Genomic DNA, 15,359 nt, shown 5'->3' on the forward strand with positions numbered 1-15,359 from the left:
AAAGTGCAAGCACAGATTGCCACGAATCTTTCACTCAACGGTCGTGCAAATATCACCCTCGCATCTGTTTAACATTCACCAAAAACAAGCATGGACCAACACTAGGTGCCTCCGATTCAAAACAGTCGATTTTGAAAGTTAAATAAAAAGAGTGGTTTCTATATTTCATCAGCTGTAAAATAACAGCTACACTATGTACCGTGTACTGGTTTAAGTGCGCTCTTTTCCTAACTCATTGGAGCTGAACCCATTTTCAGACTTGCAAATTGTAGGAGGGGTCTGTTTAACTTAAAGATTACCTGAGTGGACTTCCTGAAACGTCAGTTCCTATTTTCTGTGGTCTGAAACTGGGAAAAATGAACGTACAATAACACCTGAAACTCGGCGCATAGATACATACGTAAGTTCATTTTTAACTAGATCTTATTTATTTATTACAGTAGTCGATCTTTATTGTTATCAATTAGAAATGACCTGGAAATAGATGTATATTGTGTTTCTTTGTAACTTTGGGAGAGACGCTCGAGTAAGTTTCGGTCAAGCAGGTGAGGCAAGTCACGCGGCCGTTAAGAATAAGTATATTTTGTAGCTTGGTTTTAGTACTCATTTATTTATGAGCCGCGGTTAGTGCTTTTATTTTAACGAGGCTGTGATATGTAGTCCCTCGCTCGGTCAGTTGAGTCCATGTTAAATATAAATTATTTAAATTGTCGCCCTCAAAGCAGACCTTTCTGAAAGTGGCACGTTTGAAAGCTGTTTGCTTGCTTCAGGTTTAGTTATGTGTTTCTTTGTTTACATCTTATTCGTTGTTTCGGTGTGTGTTTTAATTAAAGTTACACAATTGTGTCCTTATTAGAACACATGGTAAGTTGTCTACCTGACGCAAGTGGCAAACACGTGTTTTATTAACACCTTGTTAAAAGAGAATACTTTTAGTCTGAGTCGTTCTTTAACCTTTACCCGACAGTTCTGATCGTCTGTGATTGGTGGGCAGCAAAGCTGGTATTTACCTATACATAAGATCTGCCCCTCCCCTCCCCCAGCAGCACGTGACTGAGTGAGGGTAGTCTCTGCTGATGTTTACTCTGGGAGACCAGGATGTAAACATTCACACCCAGAGTGAGAAAATGAACCATTTCTCTCTTGGGTCTGGGGACATCAGCCCAACTCGAATAATGCTTTCCATTTACTTTCTGTACAATAAAAAAAGATTATTTTTATTTATTTATTTAGCAGACGCCTTTATCCAAGGTGACTTACATAGACTAGGGTGTGTGAACTATGCATCAGCTGCAGAGTCACTTACAACAACGTCTCACCCGAAAGACGGAGCACAAGGAGATTATGTGACTTGCTCAGGGTCACACATTTAAAGAACAAAAGGTTGTAGCCACACATCATCCACAGCATATCCCTAAGGGATTGCAAACTTTCAGCATTGATTTGTGCGTGTGTATATATTTAACATGGAAAAGGTGAAAGTGCTGTGCAATAGGAGTCTTATTTCCATCCCTTAAACAGCACTTAACTAATTTTTTGGGATTTAAAAAAACAAACCAAGGACTTTAAACAAGGAAAGGCCAAAGCATTTCTCATGTACTAGCTGTAAAAGAGGCGTGTCGATTGTAGCCGGAGAAAACAGCCCCCTTTGCCAGTATAGTATCCTGGCTGAAGACTGTTACCACCTCTACACTCTGTGCCCATGTGTTGTTATTGCCTAATTATGATTCAGTTATAGGGATGCCACGCCTGATTTGTAGAAAGTGAAGAACACCTTTGAAGGGAAACTCCAGTAAGTATGATGCAGTGTTACGTTACTGTCCTGGCTGTCAGAGATCCATGACTAATTCACCAGGCGTTAGCAACCCGACAACTGTACCCATAATACCAGGTGCCCAGTCTTGCAGGAGAAATGTAAAGTGGATTACAGTCTCGCAGTGGATTACAAAAACGTATGGCTGTTCTGAACTGCATTCTCAATGAGTGATCCAATAGCAGGGCTGCACTGTCATGCAGCTTGTGTGGCTCTCAGGCTGGGAGAGACAGCAGCGATCCTTTCCCACCCTCCACCTGATCGTGTGTGTGTGTGTGTGAATAATGCAGGAGCCTGCACTCCATTGCTTCTGTCTGAGGTGTAGGGGTTTGGTTTCAGCTAGGCAGCAGCCAGCACCCAGCTATTGAGTTACTTGTTTGCATGAAAGCACTGTGCACATAGCAACGCTGGCAATGTGCAAGGCAGGCTGAAAAGGGGTAAGTGCATTTGATTTCTTCCTTGTAGATATCAGAAGCTGATTTGCTATTGCGGATTGATGGGTGAACTCTTAGAATTTGGATGAAAAGCGGAACACTTCAGAAGTGAGAATCCCCTGAAGTGGTTCCGCGCCATGGTGGAGTGATGTCATAGGTTTTGTTTGCTTTTTCATGGAAAGAAATTCAGCTGATGCCTGTGGTTGACTTGACAGGTTTGCTGTGGGTCTGGCACACCTGACTGCAAACCCAATTCCAAATTCAGCAAAGTGACAGAGCAGGGCTCCTCTGATTGTTTTCAGCAGCTTTGTCAGTAATGCTGTATTTGTCGTTGTTGGCTTCAGACTCACTATAGCTTGATCTTATAGGATATCTATTGGTGTTTCTTAGTAAAGACGGTTGACAGTGTGGATTCAATATCAACGCCTTATTTGCTGAGCTACTGTATCTTGCTCCACATACTTTGAATGTAGATTGACTTTTTTTTTTAAGGTGCTGACACCTGATTGGCTGAGCCATCATTGTTTTGTTTTATGTTGCCTGACTGAAATTCAAGAAACATTGCACACAAATTGACGTGCCTTGTTTGTCTCTCTCCTTCCAGAAACGCACGATGAGTCCTTTCTGTTAACCTTTCTACAAACCCCAGGATGCTGAGGCACCCAAGAATCCTGCTTAACAAAGAAGAGGAAAAAAAATAAATAAAAAACAGCAGCACGGAATTTCCAGCATTTCACTGAAAGAGTGAAGCTGGACTAACTCTATCGGCCACCATGACGGAGCAGAGGAGCCAGGCCCTGAAGACACTCAGCCAGCTCTGTGCGGAGTGTGGGCAGAGTCACATGGTCCCTGAGAACCACCTGTATGACTACCAGGACGAGGTGGATGACGAGCTGTCCTGCCTCATCTGCCTGCAGCCCTTGCTGTGCCCCATGGACACTCCCTGCGGGCACACGTACTGCTTCCAGTGCTTGGACAATTTCCTGAGGGAGCAGGACTTTTGCCCTGTGGACCGGCAGAAGCTCTACCTGCGGCAATGCCGGCGGTCCAGCCTGCTGGTCAGGAACCTGCTGGACAAGCTGTCGGTGCTCTGCCCCTTTCAGAAGGACTGCGGGCTGAAGATGCAGCGGTGTGAGCTGGAGCCTCACCTCCGGAACAGGTGAGGCAGGTTTGTGATGAGTGGAGGGGGTGGCACAGCAGAACCAGCACGGACTGTAACTGTTTAGTGTGAGGTCCTGTGGCTACACAGTAATACTCTTTTGAATGCGGTTCTTAAACATTTCCATAATGTAAGCTTCTGTTTTAATGATCTAAACCACAGCAGATATATATACTGGCATCCTTTCGTTACATTAATCCCTGTGGTGTTTTCTTATTGAATACCTGCAGGTATAGGAATAAATGGTGTTTTTTCTTTTAATAGACTCATTGGGAATGTAAAGAAGTAGGAAGGTCTGGTGTGTGAAAGTTGCTGAGCTGTGAAAGGAATGCGAGTGTGCATGAGTTTTGTGGAACGCTGCATTGAGTTCTATGGAGATGTTTTGTTTTTCTCATTGAGAAGCAGCCATGTGAATGATGCGAAGGCAGTGGAGTTTTCGCTAATCATTCATTTGCAGGGAAACACTGTTCTGTACACACAGTCAAAGTTCAAAAGGAGTTCGTACAGGCAGCGACCACCCTGTTTGTGAAGCACAGTGTTTAGCAATGCATTTTTGTTTTGTTTTGTTTTCAGGTGCCCAGGCATTAAGAAACTGCGAGACGAAGCAGAGAGGAGGAAGAGGCCCCACTGGACCGAGATGAAGGCGGTCCGGGCTGGGGGGGAGCTGTCTGCGGAGGCTGCTCCAGCACTGCCTGCCCCTGGCCTGGCTGCAGGGAGCTCCACCCCAGGGGCGTCCCGGAGCACCCGCCAGCCAGGAGTGGTGAACCCAGCATTCGAGGAGAGCGAGGACGGTAAACACTGCAAACTGTATTGATCCTGTATCACAAAGCCACGGGCCAGCTGTAGTCCACTTTAAAAGTCTCGTCCCCCATGTTCACAGTGTATATTCTCTAGTGTATTGAGAGTAGTGCATTAGTAGTATTCAACCAAGGTGAAATGATTCATTGTGTTCATGTGGCTTTATTGCTTACAAAGAGAGTCGATTATTAGACAATAACCACACCCATAGGGGTATTGTGAGGCACCAGGAGTGGCTAAACAACTCTGATTCTTCAAGGGGAGCGAGGGATCACGCTACAGTAAGTTTGACAACGGACTGACAGAGGAAGGCAGATGGGGTTTCGTAGCTCTTATAACAATACATGTTCATTCAGAAAGCTACTTGAAACCAAGCAATCGTGACACCTCCTCTGCTTTTAAATTGTGCGCTTGTTTTAGGCACTTAAACCAGTCACTGCTGACAGGTCTGGAAGACACTGTAATCCTTTAATTTTTTGCTAGGCAAGGTTTGGGACACAGTTTTTTAGTTTCTCACTTCATCTTGCCTGGGGTCACATTTGTTTGTTATTCTTTTTTCACATGCTGTAAATCCATTGTCTGAACACTGGTACACTGGAAGTGAAGGGATGGGCATGTGCCACCTGGTTATGAGAACAATGATCAAAACAAGTAAGGGGGTGATCTGGCACAGCATCATCTTGATGATGATGACAACAGGCCCTGTCTAAAGCCACTGCAGGATTCAGTCTTTCCACTGCCTAGACTGAGAGCACACCCGGTCCTATCTTGTTTGATGGACTTGCTGTATTTGTGTTGTCAAGGTTTAAAATGCTCTTGTCCGATCTGTGTCTCTCATATCCGAATCATTTGGGAGAGGACCCTGTGCGGTTTAGTGATTTTAAGTACTGACTGTAATCGAAGTGCCACTCTATAAATGGCTTGTGTGGTCTTGGGTGTGTAACTTTCCTAGCTTCGGTTCTCTGAGGAGCTGCACTGACCAGCCATCCCTGGTTTACTCGGGTGTTCCTCTGCGGATTGCAGAGACACTTTAAGGAAACGCTCGCAGGTTTGTTTTTTTTTTCATGTTGGGTCGCAGTATTTATGACCGGCACTGTTTGTTTGCATTTCAGTCTGTGTGCCCTTGAGTGGATCTTTAGCTGCTGCTGTGTTTTGACCTTCTGATTTGAACCGGCCATTGATCTAGTTCAGTTCTTTCAAAATGTGGACCCTTGTGCACTGATCGTGTTGCGAGTGTGATAATTGCCTTCACTTTAATACAGACACTGAGGGCCATATTTTCAAAGGGTTTACTCCAGTCTTTAATGGAACCAAAAAGCTTTATATATATTCTAATGTGTTCTGCCTTAAAATGGACCCTAGCCTCCTAATGACTTTCTAGAGTGTGAGATTGAGGACCCTGCATGTTGTACACTGGCAGTAGCTTGCTCTACATTATAGGAAGTGTGTTTTACACAAGATCTTATTTACATGTATTTATTTGAATGCCGTTTCGTTCTTGTTTCTTCCAGACTCTCACCAGCGGTCGAGCCTTGTGGCAGAAACGAATGTGGTTGAGCTCCGTCGGGATAACCCAGAGGAGGGGCTGGGGATCCGGATCGTGGGGGGCAAGGACACCCCTCTTGGGAACATCGTGATTCAGGAGATCCTGAGGGACTCCCTGGCTGCCCGAGACGGAAGACTGGCCCCTGGAGATCACATCCTGGAGGTAAAGACCATATTATACTGGCAGCAGTGTGGAGTAGTGGTTAGGGCTCTGGACTCTTGACCGGAGGGTCGTGGGTTCAATCCCCGGTCGGGGACACTGCTGTTGTACCCTTGAGCAAGGTACTTTACCTATATTGCTCCAGTAAAAACCCAACTGTATAAATGGGTAATTGTATGTAAAAATAATGTGATATCTTGTAACAATTGTAAGTCGTCCTGGATAAGGGCGTCTGCTAAGAAATAAATAATAATAATAATAATAATAATATACTTCCCTCCCTATCGTTCAGTGTGCCTTCCTGGGTGATCTCTGTACCAGAAGTGGTCCAGGAGTGGCTTCAGGGTTCTGAGTTGCCAGAAACCTTGTTGCATTTCTCTGTGTTTGTTCACTTGATTCCCCTTTGTGGTACTGTACAGGATCACTGCTTGTAGCCTTGGTGTCTTGGTGTATAGTACCCTGTACAAAATGCTTCGCTAAAGTGACCATTGGAATGAAGCATGTTTAGGGTTGAGCCGGTTTACTGACTATTCATGTGTCACAGGGCTGTAACTATCATATATTGACAGACTGCTACTAGGCAACCAGCTTCAGGTTCAACACAGCAGTGTTTACATAGTGCATTAGAGTAAATGAGGCGTCTTTAATAAAAAAGCAGTTCTGTAGCCCTTGATCTATGAGTTACGAAGCATGAACCTCCTATATATATTATATATATGTAATTGTAATGCAGAGATGCTGAATCTCTGGGCCCTTGTGGTTTTGTGTTCAGTGAACTGTTGTCCACAGCATGAATGCTTTTTTTAATATTTTGATGCATGATTGTTCTGCTTGCTTTAGTTTATTATTGCGTCTGCCTCGCTTGTGCTTGCTTGTTAAGGCTTGTGTTGGAAAATGCTCAGATAAATCCTGCAGCATGACAGAGCTCATGAAACACACACAAACAAAGGCACCTGCGTGACTCCTTGTGCTTGGATTTGATCCCTTTTTGATCAGGGTAGGAATCCTATTGAGTTGAGATGGGGATTTAAGTTGTAGTTTTGAGCCACGATGAAAAGAAATGTATTTATTTCTAACCGAGGGGTGTTTCAATTCAGTGACAGGAACAGAAGAGGAATCTCTGGCCTTTTACAGCCTCCCCATCGCCTGTGTATCTTTGTAAAGGCTTGTTTGTTTTCCTTCAGTAGTCTGACTGTAACTGCATGTTGGTGCACTGCAGCGTCTGGTGTTTCCTTACAGTTACCTCGTCTAGTTTGCACACGGGCTAAAGTATCTCCACCACAGTGTAATAAAGTGCTTGCAGAGCTATGACGCTGTTACCCCACATGCAACAGTACCGGCACTTATATTAATAAAATGGTTGTTCCTGACTGTTATTGACCTCTTACAGTAAGGGTCGGTTTCATCAGTATTTTATTTTTTTTAATAAAAAGCGAATGGAGCCCAATGCTCCAGTACCTATAGCTCCAGAGACCAGGTGTAACCTGGATCAGTTCACTCTTGCAGCTTTGTTTCCTTCCAGCGTTTCACTCTCACTGTTCTCTGCCCCTTAAAGCAGAAGTATCCCACAATCCTGTTTGGTGAGACCTCATGAGTCCCTGATGTCCGCTTACTTCAATGCACTCCACATTTTTGTTTTTAAAGCAGACAAGCTGGTTTGTATTCCCCACAAGTAGTTTCAGCTGACACAAGCGTCCTCCCCTATTGAAACCTGCTTGCTACAGTCAGGTGGTTAGAAACAACCTGGAAGCAAAACAGAAATTACACATTATCTGCAAAGATATTTGAAAGCAGGAGATTCAAGAGCAGCAACCTTCTTGAATTTGCAAAAGCTACCCCTTTAAAAATCAAAAGGTAAAAGGCTGTGTGCCAGTACGCCTCCTAGTCTCTTTCCAGTCTACTCACGTTCTGCCTTCCCTTCTCTTTAACCCCTCGCTGGGCTGGGCTTGTAAACTGGCATGGGTGAGTAGAGCTGACTACACATTCAGATTAGTCCAGGGAAATCTTGCCTGTGTTTCGTTGGAATCCTGCATTAGCTGTACTTGGACCCAGTCCAATAGCAGTGAGTAACATCAGTCTTTGGGCTTGTTGGTATAAGATATGAAGTTGTTTTATCCAGATGTTATTTAACATTCACAGAGCAAGCCAGGCCTTTAATAGGACAGCACATGTGTGTGTAAAATGATACAGTAGTGCCTGTGCTAGATAAACTGCAATGGAAATGGTTACAAAACAAACTGAAAGGTTACTTGATTTACTAATGTTTCAATTTCCCTAAAAAAAAAAAAAACTGCTAAAGATCAAGTGTGTGTGCTATTGAAGGCAATGTTATGGAGGAACTGTTTGCCCAAATATGATGTAATCTTGTCCCAAAAGTTATTCCTCATCATGTGGCAGTAATGGTATTTTTTCACAGTACTGACACTGGCTTAGCTGTTGAAGGCTGTATCTTTTGAAACCAGTGCATTAAATAAACTAAACTTTGCTGTTCAAATGTGATGTCTATCTTTGACAGGGTATGTTAATCCGCTGCATGCATCCTGTTTTGCAGGTGAATGACATCAACATGGCTAACGTGCCTCACAGCCGGGCTATAGCAGTGCTACGGCAGCCCTGCCCCGTGGTCTGCCTGACAGTGATGCAGGAGAAGGGCTTCTCCCCACGGAGCTCCCCGCCGGAGCCGACTCCTCCCCAGGGAAGGGTGATCCAGGTGACGCTGATCAAGAGGGACAGCTCGGAGCCGCTGGGGATCAAGCTGGTCCGCAAGCCTGCTGAGACCGGGGTCTTCATCCTGGACCTGCTGCCGGGGGGCCTGGCCGCCAAGGACGGCAAGCTTCGGGACGATGACAAGGTGCTGGCCATCAACGGGAACAACCTGAGGCACGGGACCCCTGAGACCGCCGCACAGATCATCCAGGTACTAGAACACCCCGGGAGTGTGGTTTACAGGAGAAATGCAGGAGAACCCGGATCAGCTTGGATTGACAGTCAGTCTAATATAAACAAGCTAGAAGATTCCCACCTGTCCTCATCAGGACTGGGATGTAATACAGAAATCTTGTGTTTGTTATGTGCAGTCCAGCGAGACGAGGGTGAACTTCGTGGTGATGAGGCAGGGGGAGGAGCCCGGGAGAGAGACCCCTGAGGAGGGAGGATCGAGCGGCGAGGGATCCAACCGCTCCCAGAGGAGACCCGAGCCGCAGCACTGCCGTCGCCGCTCCGCCTTCCAGAAGGTGAGGAAACAATCGCCGCCTCTCTCCAAGAACTCGCACAGCTGTTCACAGTGCAGAAACGCAGGGGGAAACCTGTGAGCAATGCAATCTCTTTACTTGTTGTCGTTATGCAAAAAATAGCTATTACAATTCTAAAATGAATAAGAAATAACTTTGAATGACTCGCAAGCACATACATTAAATGTCTGAGTTGTTCTGGTTTGGTAACGTTTATTAGGTGCAAAACAAATTGTGCCAATGATGAATTAGCTTTAAAAATCTAGCCCTCTTCCAGTGACATTTTCCTAAATCATCCCTTCTTCTTTTCATTCCGACATGCATTGCTATAAATCCTTGGAAATTAGTTTTTGCCTGTTTTTATAATAAGCCACAGGGTTAAAGCCAGTGGCTGTATTAATGAAATTCCAATCCCAGAGCGCTGGCTTGACGCTTCGTGATAATGAGGACCCACCACAGTGCTTGTCTGAAGGGACACCTGCTGGGAGAAGCTGGTACTGCAGACGTTTTCCATTCTTTTCTAGTCCCAGCCTGTTGGGAGCCTGCTCGTTTTTATCATGGTGTGCTGGTGTTTCTGTTTAGGGGTACCTGAGGTTTTGCCTCCTTTTTTCCTTTAAATAAATCAACCAGGATCTGACTTGCAGACCACCATAAATCCCAGCGTTGTCTTCACAGCGTGCTAGAGGCGTGCAGACACAAGATGATCGGCAAATGAGCAGCACCTTAAGCTGTCACGGCAGTCACCTGTTGGTCTTCAGAGTAGACGTTAACTGTAGCCGCGAGAGATAACAGATCCTCCTTGTTGCTGCTTTCTCCTGATCAAAGGGAGCGGTGGTGGTGGTGGTGGGTGCAGTGGCGCGGGGGATCAAAGGTGCTGGCAGTTTGTCTTGGCCTGCCGAGTTCATTCCTTCACCCTGTCTGAGAGAGGAGGAACTCTCCTGCTGGGAGAGGCTCAGGCAGCAGCCAGGCCCCTGGCAGTCTCACTTCAGAGAGGACTGTGCATTTCAACATGTGGAGCTCCACTACAAGGACTTCAACATAGACAACTACTCCAGCAGTGTGGAGTAGTGGTTAGGGAACTGGGCTCTGGACCAGAGGGTTGTGGCTTCAAATCCCGGTGGGGACACTGCTGCTGTACCCTTGAGCAAGGTACCTTACCTAGATTGCTCCAGTAAAAACCCAACTGTAGAAATATTATTATTATTATTATTATTATTATTATTATTATTATTATTTAACTACAGACCCGCCTACAAATGTGGATTTGGTTAAATAAGCCGTTGATGTGTTTAATATTTGATATGTAATTTGCTGTTTTCACCCCAGTCTCGATTAAAGGTGGAGTTTTACCAGTGTTATGTGGGAGGGCATGAATGTGACATTCCTTTAACATTTATGAAAAGAAAATCTGGTTGTTTGTCACCCAAGTTCCTTCGCGTTTCTGGGTTCAGTTATGCTGCATAGTAATGTGTGTGTGTGTGTGTGTCTCTCTCTGTGCGTGTGTGTGTGTGCCTCTCTGTGTGTGTGTGTCTCTCTGTGCGTGTGCGCTCCCCTCAGGACCCCCCAGCTGGTTTCTCCAGTCAGGAGAAGGCGGTGACTTTGAAGAAGGAGCCCCGCACGTCTCTGGGCATCACGATCTCAGGGGGACGGGACAGCAGGAACAGGCTGCCTGTCCACATCACCAGCGTGCAGCCTGTGGGATGCCTGTACCACGATGGCAGGATTAAAGCAGGTGACTCCTCACACCAATTCCTGCTCAAGGAGCACAAAGTGGCTGAAGTGGGCAACTAACATGATTTCATGTGTGTATTGGAACAGTAGTTAGCAAACTTTTCCCCCTTTTGAAATTAATTGGGGGGGATGAAGTCCATTACTTGTATATTATAGAAATACAATACGCTCTGCGACGCTTGGCAGGGCGCCGACCCCGTTTGAGAGCCCCTGTATTAGAAGTGTGCTTTGACCCCTGTTGTTTCTCCTGCACAGGGGACGTGCTGCTGAGCATTAATGGGGTGGATCTGACCCAGCTGACCTATGGAGAAGCCGTCTCGGCGCTGAAGGCCCACGCTGCCCAGTCCGCAGTGCATCTCCGGGTGATAGAGACCGCGACAGAGCAGCCGGGGGATGAGGAGGAGGAGGAGATGGAAGAGCAGCAGGCAGAGGCAGGCAGGGAGGAGGATGGGAACTGGTCCCCGCTGTGGACCATGTGGCTGGGGTTACCTAGGTAAGTGTTAGCACAGATATATTAGAAACGTATCAAAGTACAGGTGCGTTCTACTGAGACGTCTCTATTTTTATTTTTTATATATATATATATATGTGAAGTACAATGCTGTTATGTACCTGTGTGTCCCAATAATTTAGCAGCTAATTAAAGGTGCTGATTGCCAGAATGCTTTTGAAATGGAAGCTTAAAAACATAACGCACTATAAAGTGAACTATGGGTTATGCAGGTACAGATCAGTATGAACCATTTTTCTTATTTGGCGCACATCTGACTTCCTGCTTGTGAATTTCAGCCATCTCCACTGGTGCCGTGAAATAGACCTGCAGAAGACCACCAATGAGAGCTGGGGCTTCAGTATCGTGGGCGGGTTTGAGGAAAGCCAGGGACACCAGCCCTTTTTTATCAAGACCATTGTTCCTGGAACGCCAGCTTACTTTGACGCACGGCTGAAGTGAGTCCAGTCTGTCTCGGCTCTCAGTCGCTGTCTGTCTGCTTGTGTCTGTGTGCCGGTCAGGCTTCAGTGGAGTGGCTCCTCGTCTGTCAGGAGCCTGTTTCCATGTGTCTGTGTTGTACACTAAATCCAGCAAGCTTGAGACAGGCTGATAAACCCTCACTGATTTACAATCTCCTTTCATCACAAAGCAGGGGTTGAGTGGGGGAAAAAACCCAAATGGCATTCCCTTTGCTACCCACTGCAAAAACCTCATGTGATCAAATGAGGGTGTTTAAACATGCTTTCACAGTGTTTATTTCTATTACAGTTGTAATCTGTAATGTCCTACAAGTACTTGACTTAACTAAGTTTGTATTGGGGAAATAGATGGTATGGATTTAACTGGGGTGAATTACAACATTAAACAGCAAATAATCTGCAGCAAGTAGTTAACCCTGTACATAGATAATTATAACCCAGCACCATAGTTATGGGTTTAATACCAAGGCTGTCTGCTTTTTTTAATGTAAGATTTATTCACATTTTTATTGAACAGTAATGTATTGCATGCATGGTCCAGTAGGTGCTATGGTTTGGGTTGGGGATCCCCGTTGAGTGTCGCTGCAGAACTGGTTTTAATGGTAAGTGACTGATCCACCTCTTCCTTCCAGGTGCGGTGATGAGATAGTAGCAGTGAATGGAGAAAGCACAGGAGGAATGAACAACTCCTCTCTGATCCCGAAGATGAAGCTGCAGAAGAACAAAGTCTCTCTCACGGTGGTGTCCTGGCCAGGGAGTCTGATCTAGCCAAATCAAATCACTACAAGGTCATATCTGAACTGATGTGTTCCCATCAAACCCTTCAAGTAAACCCCCCCCCCCCCCCCCACCGTGGAGATATGACCACCAGTAAAGCACGGTGGAGGTGCTGTAATAATTTCTATATGTTTGTAGAGGGGAATGTGTTCAAGCCCCTGAAGTTTCAAGAATGAGCTTTTAACCAACTACTGTACCTGCTAGTTTGCACTTCCTTCTATCCCTACAACATCGTAATGAAAGCATTAATTCCAGCTGTCTGATGTGGCTCTAGGCTTGCCAGTATGCAAGTTTAACTGCTATGTAAATGTCTGGAAGTGACACTAGTACTGCACTTTAGTCTTGGCGTTGCAGAGCACTGTGCCGTGTTCAACACAAATGCATTCCTTTACCCTTGCTGCAGCAGTTTATTATTATTTGTTTATTTAGCAGACGCCTTTATCCAAGATTACTGACAGAGACTAGGGTGTTTGAACTATGCATCAGCTGCAGAGTCACTTACAACAACGCCTCACCTGAAAGACGGAGCACAAGGAGGTCAAGTCACACCGTGATTCAGTGAGTGAGCTGTGATTTGAACTGGGTACCTCCTGATTTATAAGCCCTTTTCTTTAACCACTGGACCACACAGCCTCCTAGCAATACTTTTTTCAACATTTTGTTGAGATGTTGTTATTCATGCATTTTAATGCGGGGCATTAGCCAGGAGACGGAGAATCTCTCCTCAGACCATCCTATTGTAGCCAGGGCATTGACAGTATATGGCAAAGGTAAAAGGAATGGGTTTCGTATAAACACTGCTAGGTGTTTGAAACCCACCAATAGAAATCTCCATAATCAACACTGGGAGGTCTTCTAATACAGCACTGTCATTTTCAAACGTGTTCATTGTTCAGTAAGCCATTGTATACACCAAGGACCATCATCCACGATTGATTTTATAAACCAGGCTGTGTCCCTGTTGCTGCATGCATACAAATGCTGATCTGGTGGCATTCGTGTGTCTTTTTTATTTCTTTCAATAATGGCGTCCGAAAGGGATTTTTGAGGAAGGACGATAAACACTACGTAGAAGGATCCAGACCGCTTTATTTATTTTTTAAACTAAACACAGGGAGTCATACCAAGATAAGGGGTAGAAACTGGCACCAGGCCGGTTTCGACTAGTGGAATTGGAGCCTGTTGGAACCACTGTCAGTGAAAAATTAAAATACAGTTTGTAGTGTGAGGATAGGGGGTAATTGAGGGGGTAACTGGGGCAGAAAAATCAAGGGGTATCCTAGCAAAACTTGATAAGCCACGTTTAATTATCTGTAGATAATCTATACTTAATTCATTTTAACAGCAAAGTACAGATTTGTTTGAAAACTGAAATGTTTGTGGGTTTGAGTTTAGTATTTGCAATTACGTTGGTGGTAATAAGCAAAATGACTTGAATCTCAAATTGATGGATTTTAGAACATACCTCAACTGATGGCCCTTTTTCTGTTTAAGCCTTAAATAACAGAAATGATAGTTTGCGTTTGTTGCAACTTGCAATAACAAAAGAGAGGTGCCTTATTCTCTGCGTGCGTGAAGTTGATTTGTCTGCACCCTTTACCAGCCCATTGGTGGAAATGTGCCTGTCCTGTACCGCCAGTACAATCAGATTGCAGGGATCTCTGTTTCACTTTCAGAAACAATGCAAATCTACTGTGCCTTCAACTATACCCCATGGTATTTTCCCCCAGCCATTGCCACTTTGTGATTTAAACCCCTATTTAAAAGAACTGCATGTTCCTTCTCTAAACTACCTACTAGATGCTAAATGAACTTCATTCGCGATCTACACAGGGGAACCTACACAAGAATTATTCTTAAAAACTTGTACAAACTTTGCATTTCTCAAGCTTTTGATCCTGTTTGTATGTTGTGGATTTATGTAAAATGTAAGTTCTTGAATTTGAGCCTTTGCTTGTTTCTGACACCGGGTTTTCAATCCACTTCAGCTCTGTAAGCTAGTAAGCAGTTTGTTATACAGTGCAGTTCTGAATGTATGCATGTGGGCTAATGCAGGTGGCCTTTGTTGCTAGCAACGAAAATGTACCTTTCAAAATCCTAACTACCTAAGAGACCTTTGAGCTTTCAATCCACACCAGAAGCACACAAGGTGTTTCCTTGCAGGGGGTCAGTTCCTGTGAGGTGAAGAAGCACATGCAGATCTGTGAGGGACAGGACTCGAAAATGCCTTTCCTGGCCAGTGAAAGAACATTTTGATGGGCTTCCCACCTCCTCATTTCCATGTGCTTCTCAGGTTCACAGGTATACAGTTCTGCATGGCCTGAAACATCTAGACGTGTACACACTGCTTTTGGAAGATTTCAGCACACAAGTATTACAGAAAAAAAAGTGCTTTTCTTTGCTCTTGCTTTTTGTTGTGCCAATGCGAGAGGCACGTCTCTTTAGACCCTCCATCTAGCAGAGATTGCTCTTTTTCAGTTTGTAAGAAAATAAAAAGAAATCACATTTAAGATCAATTTTTGTTTTGTTTTTGTGATACACTTTTTTTTCCTTAAGGCCTGACACTGTCATTGAATTATTATTATTATTATTATTATTATTTTTTTTTTTTTTTACAGTTTTAACTTGGACTGTCAGCACAATCATACAAAAAAAAATGTAAAAAAACCCAATATTTGAATTTGTGCCCCTGAAGATCTGTACGTTACAGAAACAAATTAAACTGAATAAGTTCTGCCTTGCC

General features: G+C 44.6%; 1 protein-coding gene across 1 annotated transcript; it reads left to right on the forward strand.

Annotated features, from left to right (window-relative positions):
- The first annotated feature begins 264 nt into the window (after window positions 1-264).
- Window positions 265-15,132, forward strand: LOC131701760 (ligand of Numb protein X 2-like). The gene is made up of 10 exons (XM_059001573.1): window positions 265-400; window positions 2,852-3,406; window positions 3,980-4,197; window positions 5,716-5,912; window positions 8,461-8,826; window positions 8,987-9,142; window positions 10,697-10,871; window positions 11,126-11,363; window positions 11,660-11,818; window positions 12,472-15,132. Exons 2-10 carry the CDS (start codon window positions 3,021-3,023, stop codon window positions 12,605-12,607), a joined length of 2,031 nt encoding a protein of 676 aa, XP_058857556.1. The 5' UTR covers window positions 265-400; window positions 2,852-3,020; the 3' UTR covers window positions 12,608-15,132.
- Window positions 15,133-15,359: the final 227 nt, after the last annotated feature.

The sequence above is a fragment of the Acipenser ruthenus genome, chromosome 26 (genome assembly GCF_902713425.1).
Source record: "Acipenser ruthenus chromosome 26, fAciRut3.2 maternal haplotype, whole genome shotgun sequence".
In the NCBI taxonomy this organism is placed as follows: Eukaryota; Metazoa; Chordata; class Actinopteri; order Acipenseriformes; family Acipenseridae; genus Acipenser; species Acipenser ruthenus.